Here is a 17,975-nt window from a genome sequence, read left to right as displayed (position 1 = left end):
GGTGAACCTGTGGAATTCTCTACCACAGAAGGATGTGGAGGTCAAGTCACTGAATATATTTAAGTAGATAGATTTCTGGACACAAAAGGCATCAAGGGGTATGGGGAGAGAGCGGGAATATGGTATTGAGATGGAGGATCAGCTATGATCATATTGAATGGCAGAGCAGGCTTGAAGGGCCAAATGGCCTACTCCTATATCAAGGAGAGGCAGCTCACAATTGTTAAAGGCAAGTCATGTTTGGTAAATTCATTAGAGTTTTTTGAAGAGGTGGCTGATTGGATAGATAAAAGGGATGGCAGTAGATGTATATATGAATTTTCAGAAGGTGTCCCACAAAAAGCTGGTTAGAAAAATTCAGGTGTTGGAGAGAGAGAGAGAGAGAGAGAGAGAGAGGAAATGCAGCAGCAGAAAGTTGGTTGATGGGCAGGAAACAAAGAATTAGGATAAATGGGTGTTGCTTGTACTCAAGCAGGGTTGGAAGTGGTGTACCCCAGGGGTCAGTGCCAAGTTCACTTTTATTCCTGGCGTATATAAATAATTTGGACAGAGAGAGCACAATCTCAACATTTGCCGACACCACAAAAGTAACGGATTTTTCAAACAGCAAAGAGGGCCGTTAAAATATTTCCAGAATAGCAGAATGGGCATATAGATGAAAGATGTAATTTAATGTGGCCAAGTGTGAGACATGAAGAATGGAAATATACATACAGCCAGTCAGTCAATGGAAAGACATTGATGGCATGGACAAATAGAGGAACTCGAGAGTTCAAATAAATAATTCCCTGAAAGTGCCAGTGCAGGTAGAGAATGCCAGGAAAAAAAAAATCCAGAATTTTGAGCTTTATAAATAGGGGTACAGAGTATAGAAGTAAAAGAAGCAACGATAAATTTGAACAAAAAACTTTGGTTAGACCACAGTTAGAGTACTATGTGAAAACTTGGGCAACCATTATAGAAAGGGCATTAAAGCAAGAGTGTAGATTCACCAGAATGCCTGTGAGGAGAGATTGGAGATACTAAGACTATTTCCACTGAAGCAGATAAGACAAAAGAGATTAAATGAGATATTTAAAGTTATGTAAAGTTTTTGATAGAGTGACCAGGTAAAGACCAATTCCTCCAGTTGTCTATGAGAACAGGTGATCAATTGAAGCTTGTCACAAAAAGAACCAAACTAAACTAATTAGGAAAAATTTCTTAATGGAAAGGGTTGGGGGGGGGGGGGGGATGGAATGCTTTGCTTTTAGGGAATGGTTAAGTGGAGCAACTTCATCTTTAAAAAAACAGAAAATTGGATAAATATTTGAAGCAGAGGAAGATACAAGGCTATGGAGCGAGCCAGTGCAGTGGAATTAATTTAGAAAAAAGCAACAAAAAAAAACTGTGGCTGCTGGAAATCTGAAATTAAAACAGAAAATGCTGGAAGCATTCAACAAAAGGTCATTGACTTGAAACATTAACTCTGTTTCTCACTCCACAGATGCTTCCTGACCTGCTGGGATTAATTTAATAATAAAAATGCTCCACAGATGCTTCCTAACCTGCTGGGATTAATTTAGTAAGAAAAACAGAAAATGCTGGAAGTACTCAGTGGGCCAGGCAGTATCTGGAGAAAAAAAACCAGAGTTAACGTTTCAGGTCGATGACCCTTCGTCAGAACCCAGTTCTGTTAACTCGGTTTCTCTCGCCACAGATGCTGCCTGACCTGCTGAGTATTTCCAGCATTTTCTGTTTTTACTTCAGATTTCCAGCATCCACTGTATTTTGCTTTTGTATTAGGGATTAATTTAGTGTTGGATTGCTCCAGCAAAGGGGAGCCAAATGGTCTACTTCTGCTGTAAATATTGATGGATCATAGCACGGATTGGAACGGTTACTTTCTCCAAACATTGAAAATAAGACTATACAATATGGGACCAGCAGCCCAACAAGTTGTATTTATAAAGGGCCTTTAACAGTGAAACATCCCAAGCGGCTTCACATGAGCAGACAAAAATTGACACGAAGCTAAAGGAGACATTAGGACAAGTGACCAAAGCCTTGATCAAAGTGGTCGGTTTTAAGCAGACAGGCAGAGCAAATTTTTTTCCTGAAAGCCTAGCTTGGCACCACACTAAAGAGCTATACCTGACACAATTTCAAACCCAAACAGTAGGATATAACCTCCCTTAAGGGATTTCACATCACTGCATTCTGGAGTCAGATTAGGACCAGACTCCTCGTCATGCTGCCACTTCACCGTTGAGGTATGTAACTGCACCTTAAAAGCTATGCTTGGAATTGATTTTAAAAAATCAATTTGCAGACGAGACAAAAACATTATTTATTCTGTATTTTTTTTTTTAAAAAGCAGTAAAGTATTAAGCAGGCATGGAAAAAGATCAAACATTTCACAAACAAATCTAAGTTATGTAACAAAACAGCAGCAAGGAATTTACAATTACAGCCATGGCTCCCTTCACTTCCAACGGACCCACATTTACAGAATGAAACAAAACTTATAGAATTTAGGTTTTGGCTGCTTTCTTTTTTTTTTTACATAAAAAGAAACACACTTACCACAACACTGAAAGGCCATAAACAATTTTCCTAATTATTTCCCATAACGTTATTCAGCTCTCACTGGAAAGCAGGCACAGCCCAGTTCCCCAAGCTTACTCTTCACAAAAGTTAAACTGTCTAAGTCAATAAACTCTTTATTACAAATATATTAAACAGCTATATGCACATTTGAGATATTTGCATGACAAAACTTTCAGTTTCTCCCCTTCCAATAAACAGTTGGAAGCAACACAGTCATGTCGCTTTCCAACTCGTTTTTCCTGTTGTAGTGATGGAGAGTCCATGCGATTTAACGTGAAAGTGTAGCAAGTTGTGTATTCCGTCTGGTGATGTCTGACAAATTGGTATTTTGGCAATCTTTGGTAAAGACCTTACAGCCAATTATCATACCGAAAGCTCGCCGGAAAGATTTATTGAAAAAAGCGTATAGCAAAGGGTTAAGAGTTGAATTAACATAACCCAGCCACAAAAACGCTTCAAGAAGAATATGGTGCGCCTGGTATCCAAGTAAAGGGTCAATTATATTTGTAGTGAAGAAGGGCAGCCAGCAGAGGAGGAAACACCCAATGATGATGCTAAGAGTTTTAGCGGCTTTCCTTTCTTTCTTCATGGAAGAACTTTGACGGGCCCTTTCGGTGCTTCTTCCGTGGAGTCCATTGTCAATGGTATATATCTGTCTGGCTTGAATCCTGGCCACTTGGAAAATTTTTCCATATGCAACCAGCATCACCAACATGGGAAGATAGAAGCAGATCACCGAGGCAGAGAGAGCATAATAAATATTGACGATAAACACACAATCATGTGGATCGAGCTGTGAGAGAATGGCTTCCAATCCCTTCAAATGGAGGTCTAGCAGCAAGGGCACAAGGGACACCAAAGCGGGCAGGATCCAACAGATCAGAAGAAGGACGGTCACTCTTTTCTGAGACATCCTGAATCGATACTTCAGAGGGTAGCACACGGCATAAAATCGATCGAAGGCAATACAGCTGAGGTTCATGATGGATGATGTGCAGAGCATCACATCCATGATTGTGTGAATTTTACAGAAAGTCTTCCCAAAGTACCATCCAAACACCAGCTTAACCATGCTGAAGGGCATCACAATAATACTAACAAGGAAATCTGCGGCGGCCAGTGATAGTATAAAGGCATTAGTTGGAGTCTGCAGTTTGGTGAAGTAAGCGACTGAAGCAATTACCAAGAAGTTGCCAAGGAGGGTCCCGACTATGATCATGGTGAGAATACTAAAGATTGCAACCTGTTCTATAACTTGCCATGTTGCATGTGGGTTTTTGCCTGAAGAGTTACAGTGGGTACAGTTATAAACAAGATGGGCAATGTTCACCTCCTGTGATGATGTGCTGATAATCGCCGAGAACATGGTACATTCAACAGGAAGATCTAATGATTATTCTGCACATTTGGCCACCACCTCCCCGTCCACGCTGTTATTTAAAATACATCCAGTAATTAGTTCTTCCTCATTCTGGTTTTTGAGCTCTTCTTTCTTAAATTCACTCAACACAGCATCCAGAGATATACCACAAACAGGCAAACTGGTTGTTAAAAGGTTAGCCTTACCCGAAACACACCAAGGACTGCTGAGGTGTTCGCTCCACTTCTATCACCATCTGTTTAGCATGCCCGATAGATGATCAGTTGGGTTGTAAATCATTAACCTTTGTGACAATTATTTATCTCTCACAGCCTGCATCTTATGCAACTGGTATTCGAGAGAATAAACGACTGCTGATGTTATCCTTGTTAGATAAACGGGACATCTGGAATTAGCAATGACCACCAACTAATCAATACTGGCCATACAAGTCACCTGCACAATTCGTACTCGAACAGAATGCAAATCAATTGAGATGCGAAAACACTTAAATGGGAGTTTGAAATGGCAGCTGGTTGCGTCCAGTAAAGAAGCCAAAGTTAATATTTATAAAAATGTAAACTCAGTGATGTGTATTTAGACGCGTATTATTGAATATGCTTTGAGAGTGCGAGTCTAAAGCAATCTATAATTTGAAAATCATCCACAATGCATTCAATTTGATAAGATTTAAAAGGGAAAGTGTGTTCAACCAATTGAGAGCAGATGTACGGGTTTGACAACAGCAGTTTATAGCTTTTCTAAACTAACCAATAAGAAGACATTGGGTTGCCCCAGTGTCACCAACCAAAAACAAACAAACAAATATGCCCCCTTTTAAAGGGGCAGTATGATCTAAAGTGCCAATGCTAGAATTTAATTTGTGAATCTAAAGTTGGTTGGCTCCTTTGGTCACACATTCTCTCCCAGCTGTCTTTCCTCCTTGCTTCCTTTCATTTCAGGTTAGTTTTACAGAGATCCAGGATGCTGGACAAAATTGCAGATTAAACAGTGGATCAGCAGTGGAAGTTATTTAAATAGGAGATCAGTAAGATACAGGTATATTCTGAATAGGAGTAAAGGGGCAGTGCAATGGCTTGGGCTCCATGGATAAACAGAGGTCAGATCAAAAATGAGGTTATATATGATAAGTGTAGGTTGAATAATATAGAAGAAAACTAAGAAAAGTATCAAATGTGTAGGAGCAAAAATAGACTAAGCAATACTAAGATTTGATAGAAGTCTGGAAATCAACATGACAGGGGTATAAGCACATGAAAAGCAACAGGATAATTAAAGCGGTGGGGCAATTTAGAGACGGGGCAGGAGACATCTTGAGATTGAGCCAATGCTGGAGATACTCTAAGCATTCTGCCTTATTTTATAGAGGAAGTTCAAAGTGGGACTGGATGAGTACCTGAAGAAGATATGGAAAATCCACTATTTAAAAAGAAAAGAAAGGAGAAAGAAAGTAAAGTTCCTTTCTTTATTTAAAAAGAAACCATTAAAAAGTTAATGGAATCAAAAATAGAAAATTCAGCACCAGTTGATATGGATCCCAGAATACTAAAGGATGTTGGGGAGGAAATAATGGGAACATAAATCATAATTTTCCCAAAATCCTTGAAAAAGGAAATTATGGAGCTAGAGGATGGCAAATGATACATGCTTGTTCAAGAAAGTGGAAAGGAAGTTTTGGGTCTGTTAGTCGTACCTATGCTGTGGGTAAAATTAATGTACACTTAGGAAAAACCTAGGTTAATCATGGCCAGTCAAGGTGGTTCTGAAGAGCAGGTCAAACTCAACTAATTTAATTGTATTTTATGAGGCAATCTCTGAGTGTGTAAAGGAGATGCAGTGGAAAAGGCTATTCCCCCCCATTGAACTCCATCACTCTAGCACTACCAGCTCATCCATCAATGACCTGATGGGCATTGTCAAAAGTAATGACATTCCATTTACTTACAAAATGACTGTAACTATACTTCAAAATTAATTAATTGGCTGTGAAGCACTTTAGGATGTTCTGAGGTCATGAAAAGCGCTACATAAATGCAAGTTCATTGTTCTTTCTTTGCTGATATCATGACATCATGAGCTAACTTTTATCTGAAACAAGCAAATCATTGTGAATTTACTGAATGTGTTTGATAACATAGACATAGACATAACATAGAAGATAGGAGCAGGAGTAGGCCATTCAGCCCCGCGAGCTTGTTCCGCCCTTTAATGAGATCATGGCTGATCATCCAAATTCAGTACCCTGTCCCTGCTTTCTCCCCATATCCCTTGATCCCTTTAGCCTTAAGAAATATATCGAACTCCTTCTTGAATATATTTAATGAATTGGCCTCAACTGCCTTGTGTGGTAGAGAATTCCACAGGTTCACCACTCTCTGGGTGAAGAAATTCCTCCTAATTTCAGTCCTAAATGGCTTACCCCTTAACCTTAGACTGTGACTCCTGGTTCTGGACTCCATTGCCATCAGGAACATCCTTCCTGCATCTAGTCTGTCTAGTCCTGTTAGAATTTTATAAGTTTCAATGAGATCCCCTCTCATTCTTCTAAACTCTAGCAAATAAAAGCCTAATCAACTCAATCTCTCCCCATACGTCATTCCTGCCATCCCAGGTATCAATCTGGTGAATCTTCACTGCACTCTCTCCATGGCAAGAACATCCTTCCTCAGATAAGGTGACCAAAACTGCACACAATACTCAAGGTGTGGTCTCACCAAGGCCCTGTACAACTGCAGCAAGACATCCTTGCTCCTGTACTCGAATCCTCTTGCTATGAAAGCCAACATACCATTTGCCTTCTTAACCACCTGCTGCACTTGCATGCTTTCCTTCAGTGACTGGTGCACAAGGACACCCAGGTCCCATTGCACTTCGCCTTTTCCCAATCTATTGCTGTTCAGATAATAACCTGTCCTCCTGTTTTTGCCACCGAAGTGGATAACCTCACATTTATCCACATTATACTGCATTTTTTATGCATCTGCCCAATCACCCAACCTGTCCAAATCATACTGGAGTTTCTCTGCATCCTCCTCACAGCACACACGCCCACCCAGCTTTGTGTCGTCTGCAAATTTGGAGATATTACATCTAGTTCCCTCACCTAGATCATTTATATATATTGTGAATAGCTGGGGTCCTAGCACCGATCCCTGCGGTACCCCACTAGTCACTGCCTGCCACTCAGAAAAAGACCCGTTTATTCCAACTCTTTGCTTCCTGTCTGCCAACCAGTTCTCTATCCAAGACAGCACCTTCTCTCTACCAGCTTTTTTAAATAGTGGGGTTACACTAGCTGTCCTCCAATCCATGGGAACTGTTCCAGAGTCCATAGAATTTTGGAAGATGACCAGCAATGCATCTACTATTTCTAGGGCCACTTCCTTAAGTACCCTAGGATGTAGATTATCAGGCCCTGAGGATTTAACGGCCTTCAATCCCATCAATTTCCCAAACACCATTTCCCTACAAATACTGATTTCATTCAATTCCTCCCTGTCATTAGACCCTATGTTCCCCAACATCTCTGGGAGGTTATTTGTGTCCTCCTTTGTGAAGACAGAACCAAAGTATGTATTTAATTGTTCCACCATTTCTTTGTTCCCCATTATAAATTCCCCTGATTCTGACTGCAAGGGACCTATGCTTGACTTCACCAATCTTTTTCTCTTCACATATCTATAGAAGCTTTTACAGTCAGTTTTTATGTTCCCTGCAAGCTTACTCTCATAATCTATTTTCCCACTCTTAATTAATCCCTTTGTCCTCCTTTGCTGAATCCTAAACTGCTCCCAATCCTCAGGTTCGCTGCTTTTTTTGGCCAAATTATATGTCCTCTCCTTGGATCTTATGCTATCCATAATTTCCCTTGTTAGCCACAGTTGAGTCACCTTTTTTGTTTTATTTTTATGCCAAACAGGGATGAACAAATTCTGTTGTTCATCCATGCGATCTTTAAATGTTTGCCATTGCCTATCCACTGTCAACCCTTTAAGTAATGTTCCACAATCTATCCTAGCCAACTCGTGCCTCATACCATCATAGTTTCCTTTATTTAAATTCAGGACCCTGGTCTCTGAGTCAACTATTTCACTCTCCATTTTAATTAAGAATTCTATCATATTATGATCGCTCCTCCCCAAGGAGCCTCGCACAACAAGATTGCTAATTAATCCTTTCTCATTACATAATACCCAGTCTAAGATGGCCTGATCTCTAGTTGGTTCCTCGACATATTGGTCCAGGAAACCATCCCGTATACACTCTAAGAATTCCTCCTCCACAGTATTGTTACTAATTTGGTTAGCCCAATCTATATGTAGATTAAAGTCACCCATGATAACTGCTGTACCCTTATTGCACGCATCTCTAATTTCCTGTTTAATGCCATCCCCAACCTCAGCATTACTATTTGGGGGTCTGTATACAACTCCCACTAACATTTTCTGCTCCTTGGTATTTCTCAGCTCTGCCATACAGATTCCTCATCATAAGAGCAAATATCCTTCCTTACTATTGTGTTAATCTCCTCTTTAACCAGCAATGCTACTGCACCTTCGTTTCCTTTTTTCCTGTCCTTCCTGAATATTGAGTACTTCTGGATGTTGAATTCCCAGACTTGGTCATCCTGGAGCCATGTCTCCATAATCCCAATTATATCATATCCGTTTACATCAATTTGCACCGCTAATTCATCCACCTTATTACGAATGCTTCTCGCATTAAGACACAAAGCCTTCAGGTGTGTTTTTTAACACTCTTAGACCTTTTAGAATTATTATTTACTGTTTGCACCCTTGATTTCTCTGCCTTCCACTTTTGCTTTTCTCCTTCCTGTCTTTTGTTTCTATCCTTGCTTCCCTTTCCTCTGTCTCCCTGCACAGGTTCCCAACCCCCTGCCATTTTAGTTTAAACCCTCCCCAACAGCACTAGCAAACACTCCCCCTAGGACATCGATTCCGGTCCCGCCCAGGTGCAAACCGTCCAGTTTGTACTGGTCCCACCTCCCCCAGAACCGGTTCCAATGTCCCAGGAATTTGAATCCCTCCCCCTTGCACCATTCCTCTAGCCACGTATTCATCTGAAATATCCTTCTATTTCTACTCTGACTAGCACATGGCACTGGTAGCAATCCTGAGATTACTACCTTTTGAGGTCCTATTTTTAAATTTACCTCCTAACTCCCTATATTCAGCTTGTAGGACCTCATCCCATTTTTTACCTATATCGTTGGTACCTATATGCACCACAACAACTGGCTGTTCACCCTCCCCCTCCAGAATGCCCTGCAGCCGCTCCAAGACATCCTTGGCCCTTGCACCAGGGAGGCAACATACCATCCTGGAGTCTTGTTTGCGGCCGCAGAAACACCTATCTATTCCCCTTACAATAGAATCCCCTATCACTATAACTCTCCCGCTTTTTTCCCTCCCGTCCTGTGCAGCAGGACCACCCATGGTGCCAGGAAGTTGGCTGCTGCTGCCTGCCCCCAATAAGCCATCCCCCTCAACAATATCCAAAGTGGTATAAGGTACCACGTACAAGAGTAGCTTCAAATATTAAGAACTGGTGTTTAATTTTCACCTTTTACTGCCTCGGCGGTAATCTGGTAGAGCAGATCGCTCGACCATTGTGGAACCTGCCTGATTTTTCTCTCATTGGTTTTATGCTAGTCTGATTCCCTGGCCTGATTCCTCCGCCAACACACCACTCATAGGCCATCGACCAAAAGCCGGCCTGGGGCCCTGGTTGGATCCTTCCCCTGACCTGCATTTGTCATCCGCAGAAAAAGAAGAGGAGAGAGACAGAAAAAAAGCAGAGGAGGGGCGAAGTGTAACAGGGCAGAGACAGGGAGAAACAGAAGAGGCGGGAAAGAGGAGAGAAAGAGAATCAAAACATAAATGAAAATAGAGAGCGAAGTAGACTAGTCTACACACAGAAATCCAAAAAAGGGGAGAGAAATACAAGAGAAAAGAGACAAAAGGATCACATATATGAATGTTCCCCAATCTCTGTGTTATGAAAATGTTAGTCAAGTAAGAGAGTGTACCCTCCAACTCATCAGGAGCAATGTCACAGGAGATCTACTTTGTAACATATTGAAAACACCCCAGATGTAACACATTAAGGCACATTTCTATTTCGCTATACCAGAGCCAGAATATCTGCACCTTCTTAACTTACCTTCCCACAAACAAATTCATGGCTCTGATCTGCAGGCTGATCTGTACCTCACTCGAACATTAATTTCAAGAATGCCAAGTTAAAGGTACACACATCACTTCACTAGCAGAATTATACATTACCATAGATTTTCCTCTACGACAACAGGCACAGTGCACCTGAGATGTGCTCCATCTCATAGGAGATGGCTGCCTACATTTGGATGGCCTATTGGAACTCGTAGCACAGGCTCGTCCTAGCTGGGCTGTGTGCCTAAAAACCGGTGAAGAAATGTGAGTACAGCTGCAGGCCTTCAATTGCTACTGGAGAGCGGCAACCTGAAGATCCCAAATGCTACAATTCATCTGGGATGTTGTTGGGGGGGGGGGGGCGCGGGGGGGCGGTGGGTGGAGGTCTGCAAGAAAAATTCTTCCCTATCCTTCATGTGTTCAACCTACCCCCGGCACCTTGTGAACCTCTGGTTGGCAAGGCTGTACCACCACTTTTTCATAGATGTCCTTGCACTGGGAGACTGAATGGGCAAAAGTAAAGTAAAATGTGGAAGGAGGCCAGGAGTGCCCCCTCCCACCTCATTAAAATATTGCTTTGTTTGCACCTACTTTTGGAGTAGCCCCAGTTAGATATGCAGTGGAAGTCCAAGGAAATCCTGGGCAGCACACTGGCTGTAGAGACCAGATGTAACGGGTTTCTGCTCCTTTTTCCTCTGTTCTGCACCTGGGGTACAGCGATAGCTTCACAGCAATGAGCATTAAAGTGACACACACGTATACTTGAGCAAAACCATGGGAGATTTGCTAATCTTTGATATATTGATGGTCTTGCGTATGATTCACACTTTCTGTCCACATAACCTTAATTCCTGTGTCATGATCTTTGAGTCACGATTGGAAAAGCCCCATGTCAATATTTGCCTGTCACACATTAGTTCCAGGCTTCCTGTCACTAGGTGACATTCCTGTCTACCAGCTATTGAGCTTCTACTGGCTACATGTTAAGTAACATTAACTGGAAGTATTCTGCCTCTCTCCTGCTTTTTTTCCTGCTACTCTGCATCAATTCTGCTTCTAATTTTCTCACTCTGGGAGGCCTCTTCCCACCCCATTGGTGCTCCTCTTGCTCAAATGTTTTGGACTCTACTCCCCACTCTTCAGCCTCCCCAAAGCTGTTCTCTCTTTAAAAAAAAACTTTCACAGCTTCCTGCCCACACCAGAGCTCCTTTTGCATATCCATCACTCCAAAGCCTCCTGCTGCTGGGCCTATAGTTTTCTGCCCTTGTTGCAGCTCCGCTTGCTTGCCAATATCCAGTGTAATCTCTGCTTCAGCTGTTGACCTCCCCCCACCCCCCTCACAGCCCGCACCCCACTGTTGCTCCTCTTGCTAATGCACTTCTCTCTGCTCCAGTCTCGCCACTGCTGGCTCTATCTTTACCCTCTGGCATTGCTGGTAAAAACATTTTGGGCCATCCCTTTATTGCCAAATTTTGTGGTTCCACTCCCTGAGTTTTGGTACAGATTAGGGGTCTCTTTACATTCCGCTCCTGCCAACTCTAGTCTTTGGTTTGCTTTACGTCCCGCTTTCACTTCTCCTCCCCCTCAAACAAGCCACAAGATGCCCCGCTCCAGCAAAATCTGACCTTCCTGTTAAAATTGCTCCACTTTGTTAGAGTGGCTCTGCCAAAAAGAAGTCCTGGATCTCCAACCTGCTCCATTCGACACTGCCAGTCCCCTGCATAAAACACTGGCTCTCAGCTGGCCCACTTCTGCCATCCTGCTCTCTGGCCCACCTTTTTGCTGCCCTGTTCCTTTGACCAGATACTTTAGCATGCTCCTGGCTCTGCCCCACTGGTCCCATACATTTAAAATACCCGTGGACTCCTGGTTCCTAGCCCCCAGCACGTGGCCTTACTCTGCCGAAAAGACATCTTGGAATTCTTGCACCACTCTGCCTATTTCCTTTCTCTGCTGGCCCACTCGGCAAACTGCTGGCTTCCGACTGACTCACCTATGTTGTCCCACTCACTTATGGCTCCCAGCTCTTGCATAATGGCTCTCCCCGGCACCTCTTCCGGTCTTTGCAGCCATTTGTTTAGACCCGACCCTAATCTCTTTCCTGCTGTCATTCTGGTCCCTGCTCCACTATTGCCTCTTGGCACCCATTTCTTAGGCTTGGCTCTATTCCATCCAGCCCCTTAGCTAAGTTTGGTGGTATCCAGCCCCTAGCAGCACGGTGGTATAGTGGTTAGCACTGTTGCCTCACAGCGCCAGGGACCCGGGTTCGAATCCGGCCTCGGGCGACTGTCTGTGTGGAGTTTGCACATTCTCCCCGTGTTTGCGTGGGTTTCCTCCGGGTGCTCCGGTTTCCTCCCACAGTCCAAAGATGTGCGGGTTAGGTTGATTGGCTATCATAAATTGACCCTTAGTGTTAGGGGGATTAAATACGTGGGGTTACGGGGATAGGGTGGGATATGTGTCGGTGCAGGCTCGATGGGCCGAAATGGCCTCTATCTGCACTGTGGCGTCTCTGTGATTCTCTCTGTGATTCTCTCTCTCTCTGTGATTCTCTTTACCCTGGTCTCCAGCCCAGTTCCATTGAAGCCTCGCCCCATTGTGGCTGTGGCGTCTCTGTGTCCGTCATCCATTATTTTAGACCCTACCTTGATCCTTCGTTGCTCCTTCAGCTGTTTGTTTCTTTAGACCTGCCCCCCACTCTTCACCCCACTCAGTCCGGGCCCTGCTTTGAAGTAGCCTCTCTGTGACCAGTGACATCCATTCCGGACTCCTGCAGCCTGCCACACTGCTGCTCTGGTCCCTGCCCCTCTGCGACCTCTCTATGAGGGAGCTTCTATTATATTATAATAACAACTTGTGTTACACGGTATAATGTTACATAGCAGTGTATCCTGCTGACATACAATGAGAAAAGGCATGAAAGATTTCCTAGTAATATATTGGCAGCATACCCTGTTAGTCAGACATTTATGCTCTCTGTTCATCTGGCACCATACTTATGGCATAATTTACGGAATACGGCTAAGGTGGAGTGATGTCAATGATGAATCAGGGACCTCGTTCACGGCGCAGCCAGTGGCTTACCCTGCAGACTAACCACATGGCACAATAAAAAGCTGAGAACAGATGCCATAACTCAGATAGAGGCATTGTACTGGGAGGTAAGTGAGCTGCAACTTCTGAAATCTGCCTAGATCAACTTCAAAAAGTTGATTTCAGTAGAAATAATCGCCGGTGTCTGCATGCCCCCTTTCCCACTGAGATGTTGCAAGAGGAGCTTATGAAAAGATCTCAGAATTTTGGGGACAAGGACCTGCGTGCCCTCTTGGATGAGACGGAGCGTCAGCAAGACCAGCTGCTGGGGACTGCAAGGGTGAGGGCTCCCCACAAGTTGAGCCAGGTGGCATGGAGGGAGGTGCCTGAAGCACTGAGCGGGCGACCAGTGCTGCAGACAATACAATGACCAGACTAGAACAGGCAAGGCAAACATTCTGTGGGCTTTAATTCAGAACTCACAATTCTATTATAATAGATAATCAAAAGTTGTCTGTCTCTGTAAATTTTTTTAAAAGGTGTGAGTGGAAAGAAGTAGCCCTTCTAGTTCAGTGTTTGTAAAGTGGAGGACGGTTAGGTGCGTTCAAGATGGGATCTTTCTGTTTGCTTAAGGCAGAACGCAAAAACAAGTAAGTCATAAAAAGTCTGTTACCGTGGGAGACAGAGCGGGCAGCTGATGAGTTTGACAGCTTCATATGTTTCTGCTGAAGAAAAGATTGCAATGCCTGAAAAGAAACCCTACCTGTTCGACACCTGCACCTCACATAAAGCAGTCCACCTAACCTTCTCTCTGTTTTCTCCCTGCAGGACACATTGGTGCACAGAGTGGAGGCAGAATTCCCCTTCTTAAATAAGCTCACTCATCATGAGGACAGGGACCTGCAGCTGCAGGGATTCCATAGCACTGGGCCTGTGGCCCAGGCCGAGGTTGGCACCGCCAGGTGAGTTTCACAGCCTCTTGCTTTGTCTCCTGGGCAGCAGTCCGTCCAAGGATGAGACTGAGAGGAGGGATGATAGAGATTTTTGAAATTATTCAGGTGTTTCATAAACTGGATGTGGAGAAATTGTTTCCACTCATGGCTACAGGGTGGGAAGAGGAAATTAGAGTGGGTGCATGATCGTGCAGTGTGTGAAGACCGACATTGACCGCTTAGGTAGAATTGTTTTTTTGCATGTTGTCCACTGAGTGTAAAGCTGACTGTAATCCAAGGAATGAACATGCAGCACCAATGCAACCTTTTATTCTTCCTTTCCACAGCTCCACACCGACGGAAGGACACAAGGTCAGAGGGCACTGAGGCAACGACTGAGTGGGACCAGGCAGAGGATGAGGAGGCTGAGCACCCCAGTGAGGCAGACGGGAGAAGTGGCACGGGCACTGCTATTACGACACTGAGGGTGCTGATGGGGAAGGAACATATGACCGTGGCCACCTTCCTCGCTCTCCGCCCAGGAGCTCCGCCTCTTCACCTACTCCTGCCCTCTCCCACTTTTCACCAGCTGCATTGCCTCCCCTCTTGCAGGTAGCCCCAACCTCCTCTATGGGGCCTGTGTTACTTCTATGTAAGTATTAGGTCTCAAAAACAACACTAACAAACATAAATGGATAACAGAAGGAGTCCTGGAGCTGAGTGGAAAACAAAGAAAGTTTAAGACGAGCGTAAAAGCAGATCCTAATATGAGGACCGATATAACAGGTTAACCAGAGAAATAAAACTAAGATCCAAGAGATATAAGAACAACTGGATAAACAACCAGTTCAAAGAAGCAGAAGATTATGCCAGAAGAAACAAAACACAGGAGTTGTGTCGGAAGATAAGAGAACTAAGTGAATCTTACAAACTTAAAATGGCTACAATGAAAGACCAAAATGATCAGATAATTAGGGATGAGCAGGCAGGGAGCAAGCAGTAGGAAGAATATTTTGAAGATTTATACAACGTACAGTGCATGTTACATAGATACATAGAAGATAGGAGCAGGAGTAGGCCATTCGGCCCTTCGTGCCTGCTCCGCCATTTAATGAGATCATGGCTGATCCTTTAATTCAGTATCCCGTCCCCGCCTTCTCTCCGTAACCCTTAACCCCTTTTGCCCGTAGAAATATATCTAATTCCCTCTTAAATATATTTAATGAGTTGGCGTACACTGCCCTCTGTGGCAATGAGTTCCACAGGTTCACCACTCTCTGAGTGAAGAAATTCCCCCTCATCTCTGTCCTAAATGGTTTAGCCCTTATCCTTAAATTATGTCCTCTAGTTCTGTTCTCACCCGCCAAGGGAAACATTCCTTCTGCATCCAGTCTGTCTAGACCTGTCAGAATTTTATACACTTCTATGAGGTCCCCTCTCAATCTTCTAAACTCCAGTGTGTACATCCCTAAACTACATAGTCTCTCCTCATAGGTCATTCCCGCCATTCCTGGTATCAGCCTGGTGAATCGCCGCTGCACCCCCTCCATGGCAAGAACATCCTTCCTCAGATGAGGCGACCAAAACTGTACACAGTACTCGAGGTGTGGTCTCACCAGTGCCCTGTACAGCTGCAGCAAGGTATCCCTGTTCCTGTATTCTAACCCTTTTGCTATGAAGGCCAGCATACCGTTTGCCTTCTTGACCGCCTGTTGCACCTGCATGCTCGCCTTCAGTGACTGGTGTACAAGAACACCCAGGTCTCTCTGTACTTCCCCCTCTCCCAATCTATTGCCATTTAAATAATAATTTGCCCTCCCGTTCCTGCACCCAAGGTGGATAACTTCGCACTTGTCCACATTATAGTGCATCTGCCATTTATCCGCCCAATCGCCCAGTCTGTCCAAATCGCTCTGGAGCTTCCTGGTCTCTTCCTCTGAGCCCACCCCACCTCCTAGTTTAGTGTCGTCTGCAAATTTGGAAATGCTGCATCCGACTCCCTGATCCAGGTCATTAATGTAAATTGTGAACAGCTGGGGGCCCAGGACAGATCCCTGTGGTACCCCACTTGTTACTGCCTGCCATTCAGAAAATGAGCCGTTTATTCCAACTCTCTGTTTTCTATCTGACAGCCAGTTCCCTATCCACGCCAAAACTTTCCCCTTTATCCCATGAGCCTCAATTTTCCATGCTAATCTTTTATGTGGGACCTTATCGAAGGCCTTTTGGAAGTCCAGGTACACCACATCTACTGGCTCTCCCCCATCTATTCTACCAGTTACTCCCTCAAAAAATTCCAATAGATTAGTCAAGCACGATTTACCCTTTGTAAATCCATGTTGACTCTGTCCTATCCTGTCCCCATTTGCTAAGTGCTCCGCTATTTCATCCTTAATGATGGACTCCAGCATTTTGCCCACAACTGATGTAAGGCTTACAGGTCTGTAATTACCTGCTTTTTCCCTACCCCCCTTTTTGAATAGTGGGGTAACGTTAGCTACCCTCCAATCCATCGGCACTGTTCCCGAGTCTAATGAATTCTGAAAAATCATCCTTAGTGCATCCGCTATCTCTAGGGCCACCTCCTTCAGTACCCTAGGATGCATGTTATCAGGCCCTGGGGATTTGTCCACCTTCAATCCCTTTAGCTTCCTTAACACCATATCCTTAGAGATATTGATTTGCGTCAGTTCCTCCTTTGCCAATGTCCCTATTTTTCCCGATATCCCAGGGAGGTTTTTTGTGTCTTCCTTCGTAAAGACTGACCCAAAGTATGCATTTAGTTGATCTGCCATTTCCTTATTTCCCATTATATATTCCCCCGTATCTGACTGCAATGGACCAACTTTGGTTTTCACCAGTCTTTTCCTTTTGATATATTTATAAAAGCTTTTGGAGTTAGTTTTTATATTTTCCGCCAGCTTATTTTCGTAAGCTATTTTGCCCCTCTTGATCATGCCCTTTGCCCTCCTTTGCTCTATCTTAAACTGTTCCCAATCTTCCGCTCTGGCGCTTTTTTTGGCTATTTTATACGCCCTATCTTTGGATTTTATGCTGTCTCTAATTTCCCCTGTTATCCACGGTTGAGTCACCTTTTTAGATTTCCTTTTATGCCAGATTGGTATAAACAATTTTTGCAATTTTGTCATTCTATCTTTAAATGTTTGCCATTGTTTATCTACCTCCAGTCCTCTCAGGAACGTTGTCCAATCAGACCTACTCAGTTCCCGTCTCATGGCATCATAATTCCCCTTGTTTAAATTCAGGACCTTAGTCTCTGGTTGAATCAGTTTTGGAGAAACTGCCCTGTACAAATCAAGGGATTTGATGATGGATTTCTTGAAAGATGAAGTTGTGGCAGAGCCACTAAAGGACTCAGACCGTTTGTATATAATTCCCTTTAACAACATGTTAGCTACAGCCTGAGTCTGTATCTTTATTTATACTGTTTACTTGTATAGAGCGTGATTGTTTTAACAGCGCGGGTAAACGCGATGACGTCACGCCGTACATCACGTGATCTCCCACTGGTGGGAAGAACGTGATGACGTCATGACATCAACCACGGGACCAGCCAGCAGTCCTCATGGAGCCTCCGAACTGAATAGACCTACACTCGATGTTCTCCTGCAGTTACTTGTTTAAACCTGTTAGTTTCCATTAAACTTCGTTTTGTCTTTGGATAGGAACTAGACATTCCTACATTGGTGACCCCAACTTTTGCGAACGGTTTTCGCAGAAGATAATCAACATGGAAACGAACGCCGTTACCTTGAAGCTACCGCAGTTCTGGGAGCAACAACCAGCCGCGTGGTTCATCCAGGCTGAAGCCCAGTTCGCCATCAGGGA

At 43.8% G+C, this 17,975-nt stretch overlaps 2 protein-coding genes across 18 annotated transcripts in view; one reads left to right on the top strand and one right to left on the bottom strand.

Annotated features, from left to right (window-relative positions):
* Positions 1-17,975, top strand: part of LOC147120019 (poly(rC)-binding protein 3) — a 319,465-nt gene that overhangs the window by 71,172 nt on the left and 230,318 nt on the right. The gene's annotated exons all lie outside the window — the stretch shown is intronic.
* LOC147120021 (trace amine-associated receptor 1-like) lies at positions 2,311-4,157 on the bottom strand. Its single transcript, XM_085985509.1, has one exon. It carries the CDS (start codon positions 3,953-3,955, stop codon positions 2,858-2,860), a length of 1,098 nt encoding a protein of 365 aa, XP_085841635.1. The 5' UTR covers positions 3,956-4,157; the 3' UTR covers positions 2,311-2,857.

This window comes from Somniosus microcephalus, chromosome 4 (genome assembly GCF_052327205.1).
Source record: "Somniosus microcephalus isolate GS21.2 chromosome 4, FLI_Smic_1.0, whole genome shotgun sequence".
Classification (NCBI taxonomy): Eukaryota; Metazoa; Chordata; class Chondrichthyes; order Squaliformes; family Somniosidae; genus Somniosus; species Somniosus microcephalus.
The sequence above is the reverse complement of the archived record's forward strand: the minus strand, read 5'-3'. Positions and strand labels throughout refer to the sequence as shown.

What these genes read in the sequence shown, in the direction of transcription:
- LOC147120021 (XM_085985509.1), bottom strand. Translation starts at nt 3,955, where the DNA reads ATGTTCTCGGCGATTATCAGCACATCATCACAGGAGGTGAACATTGCC.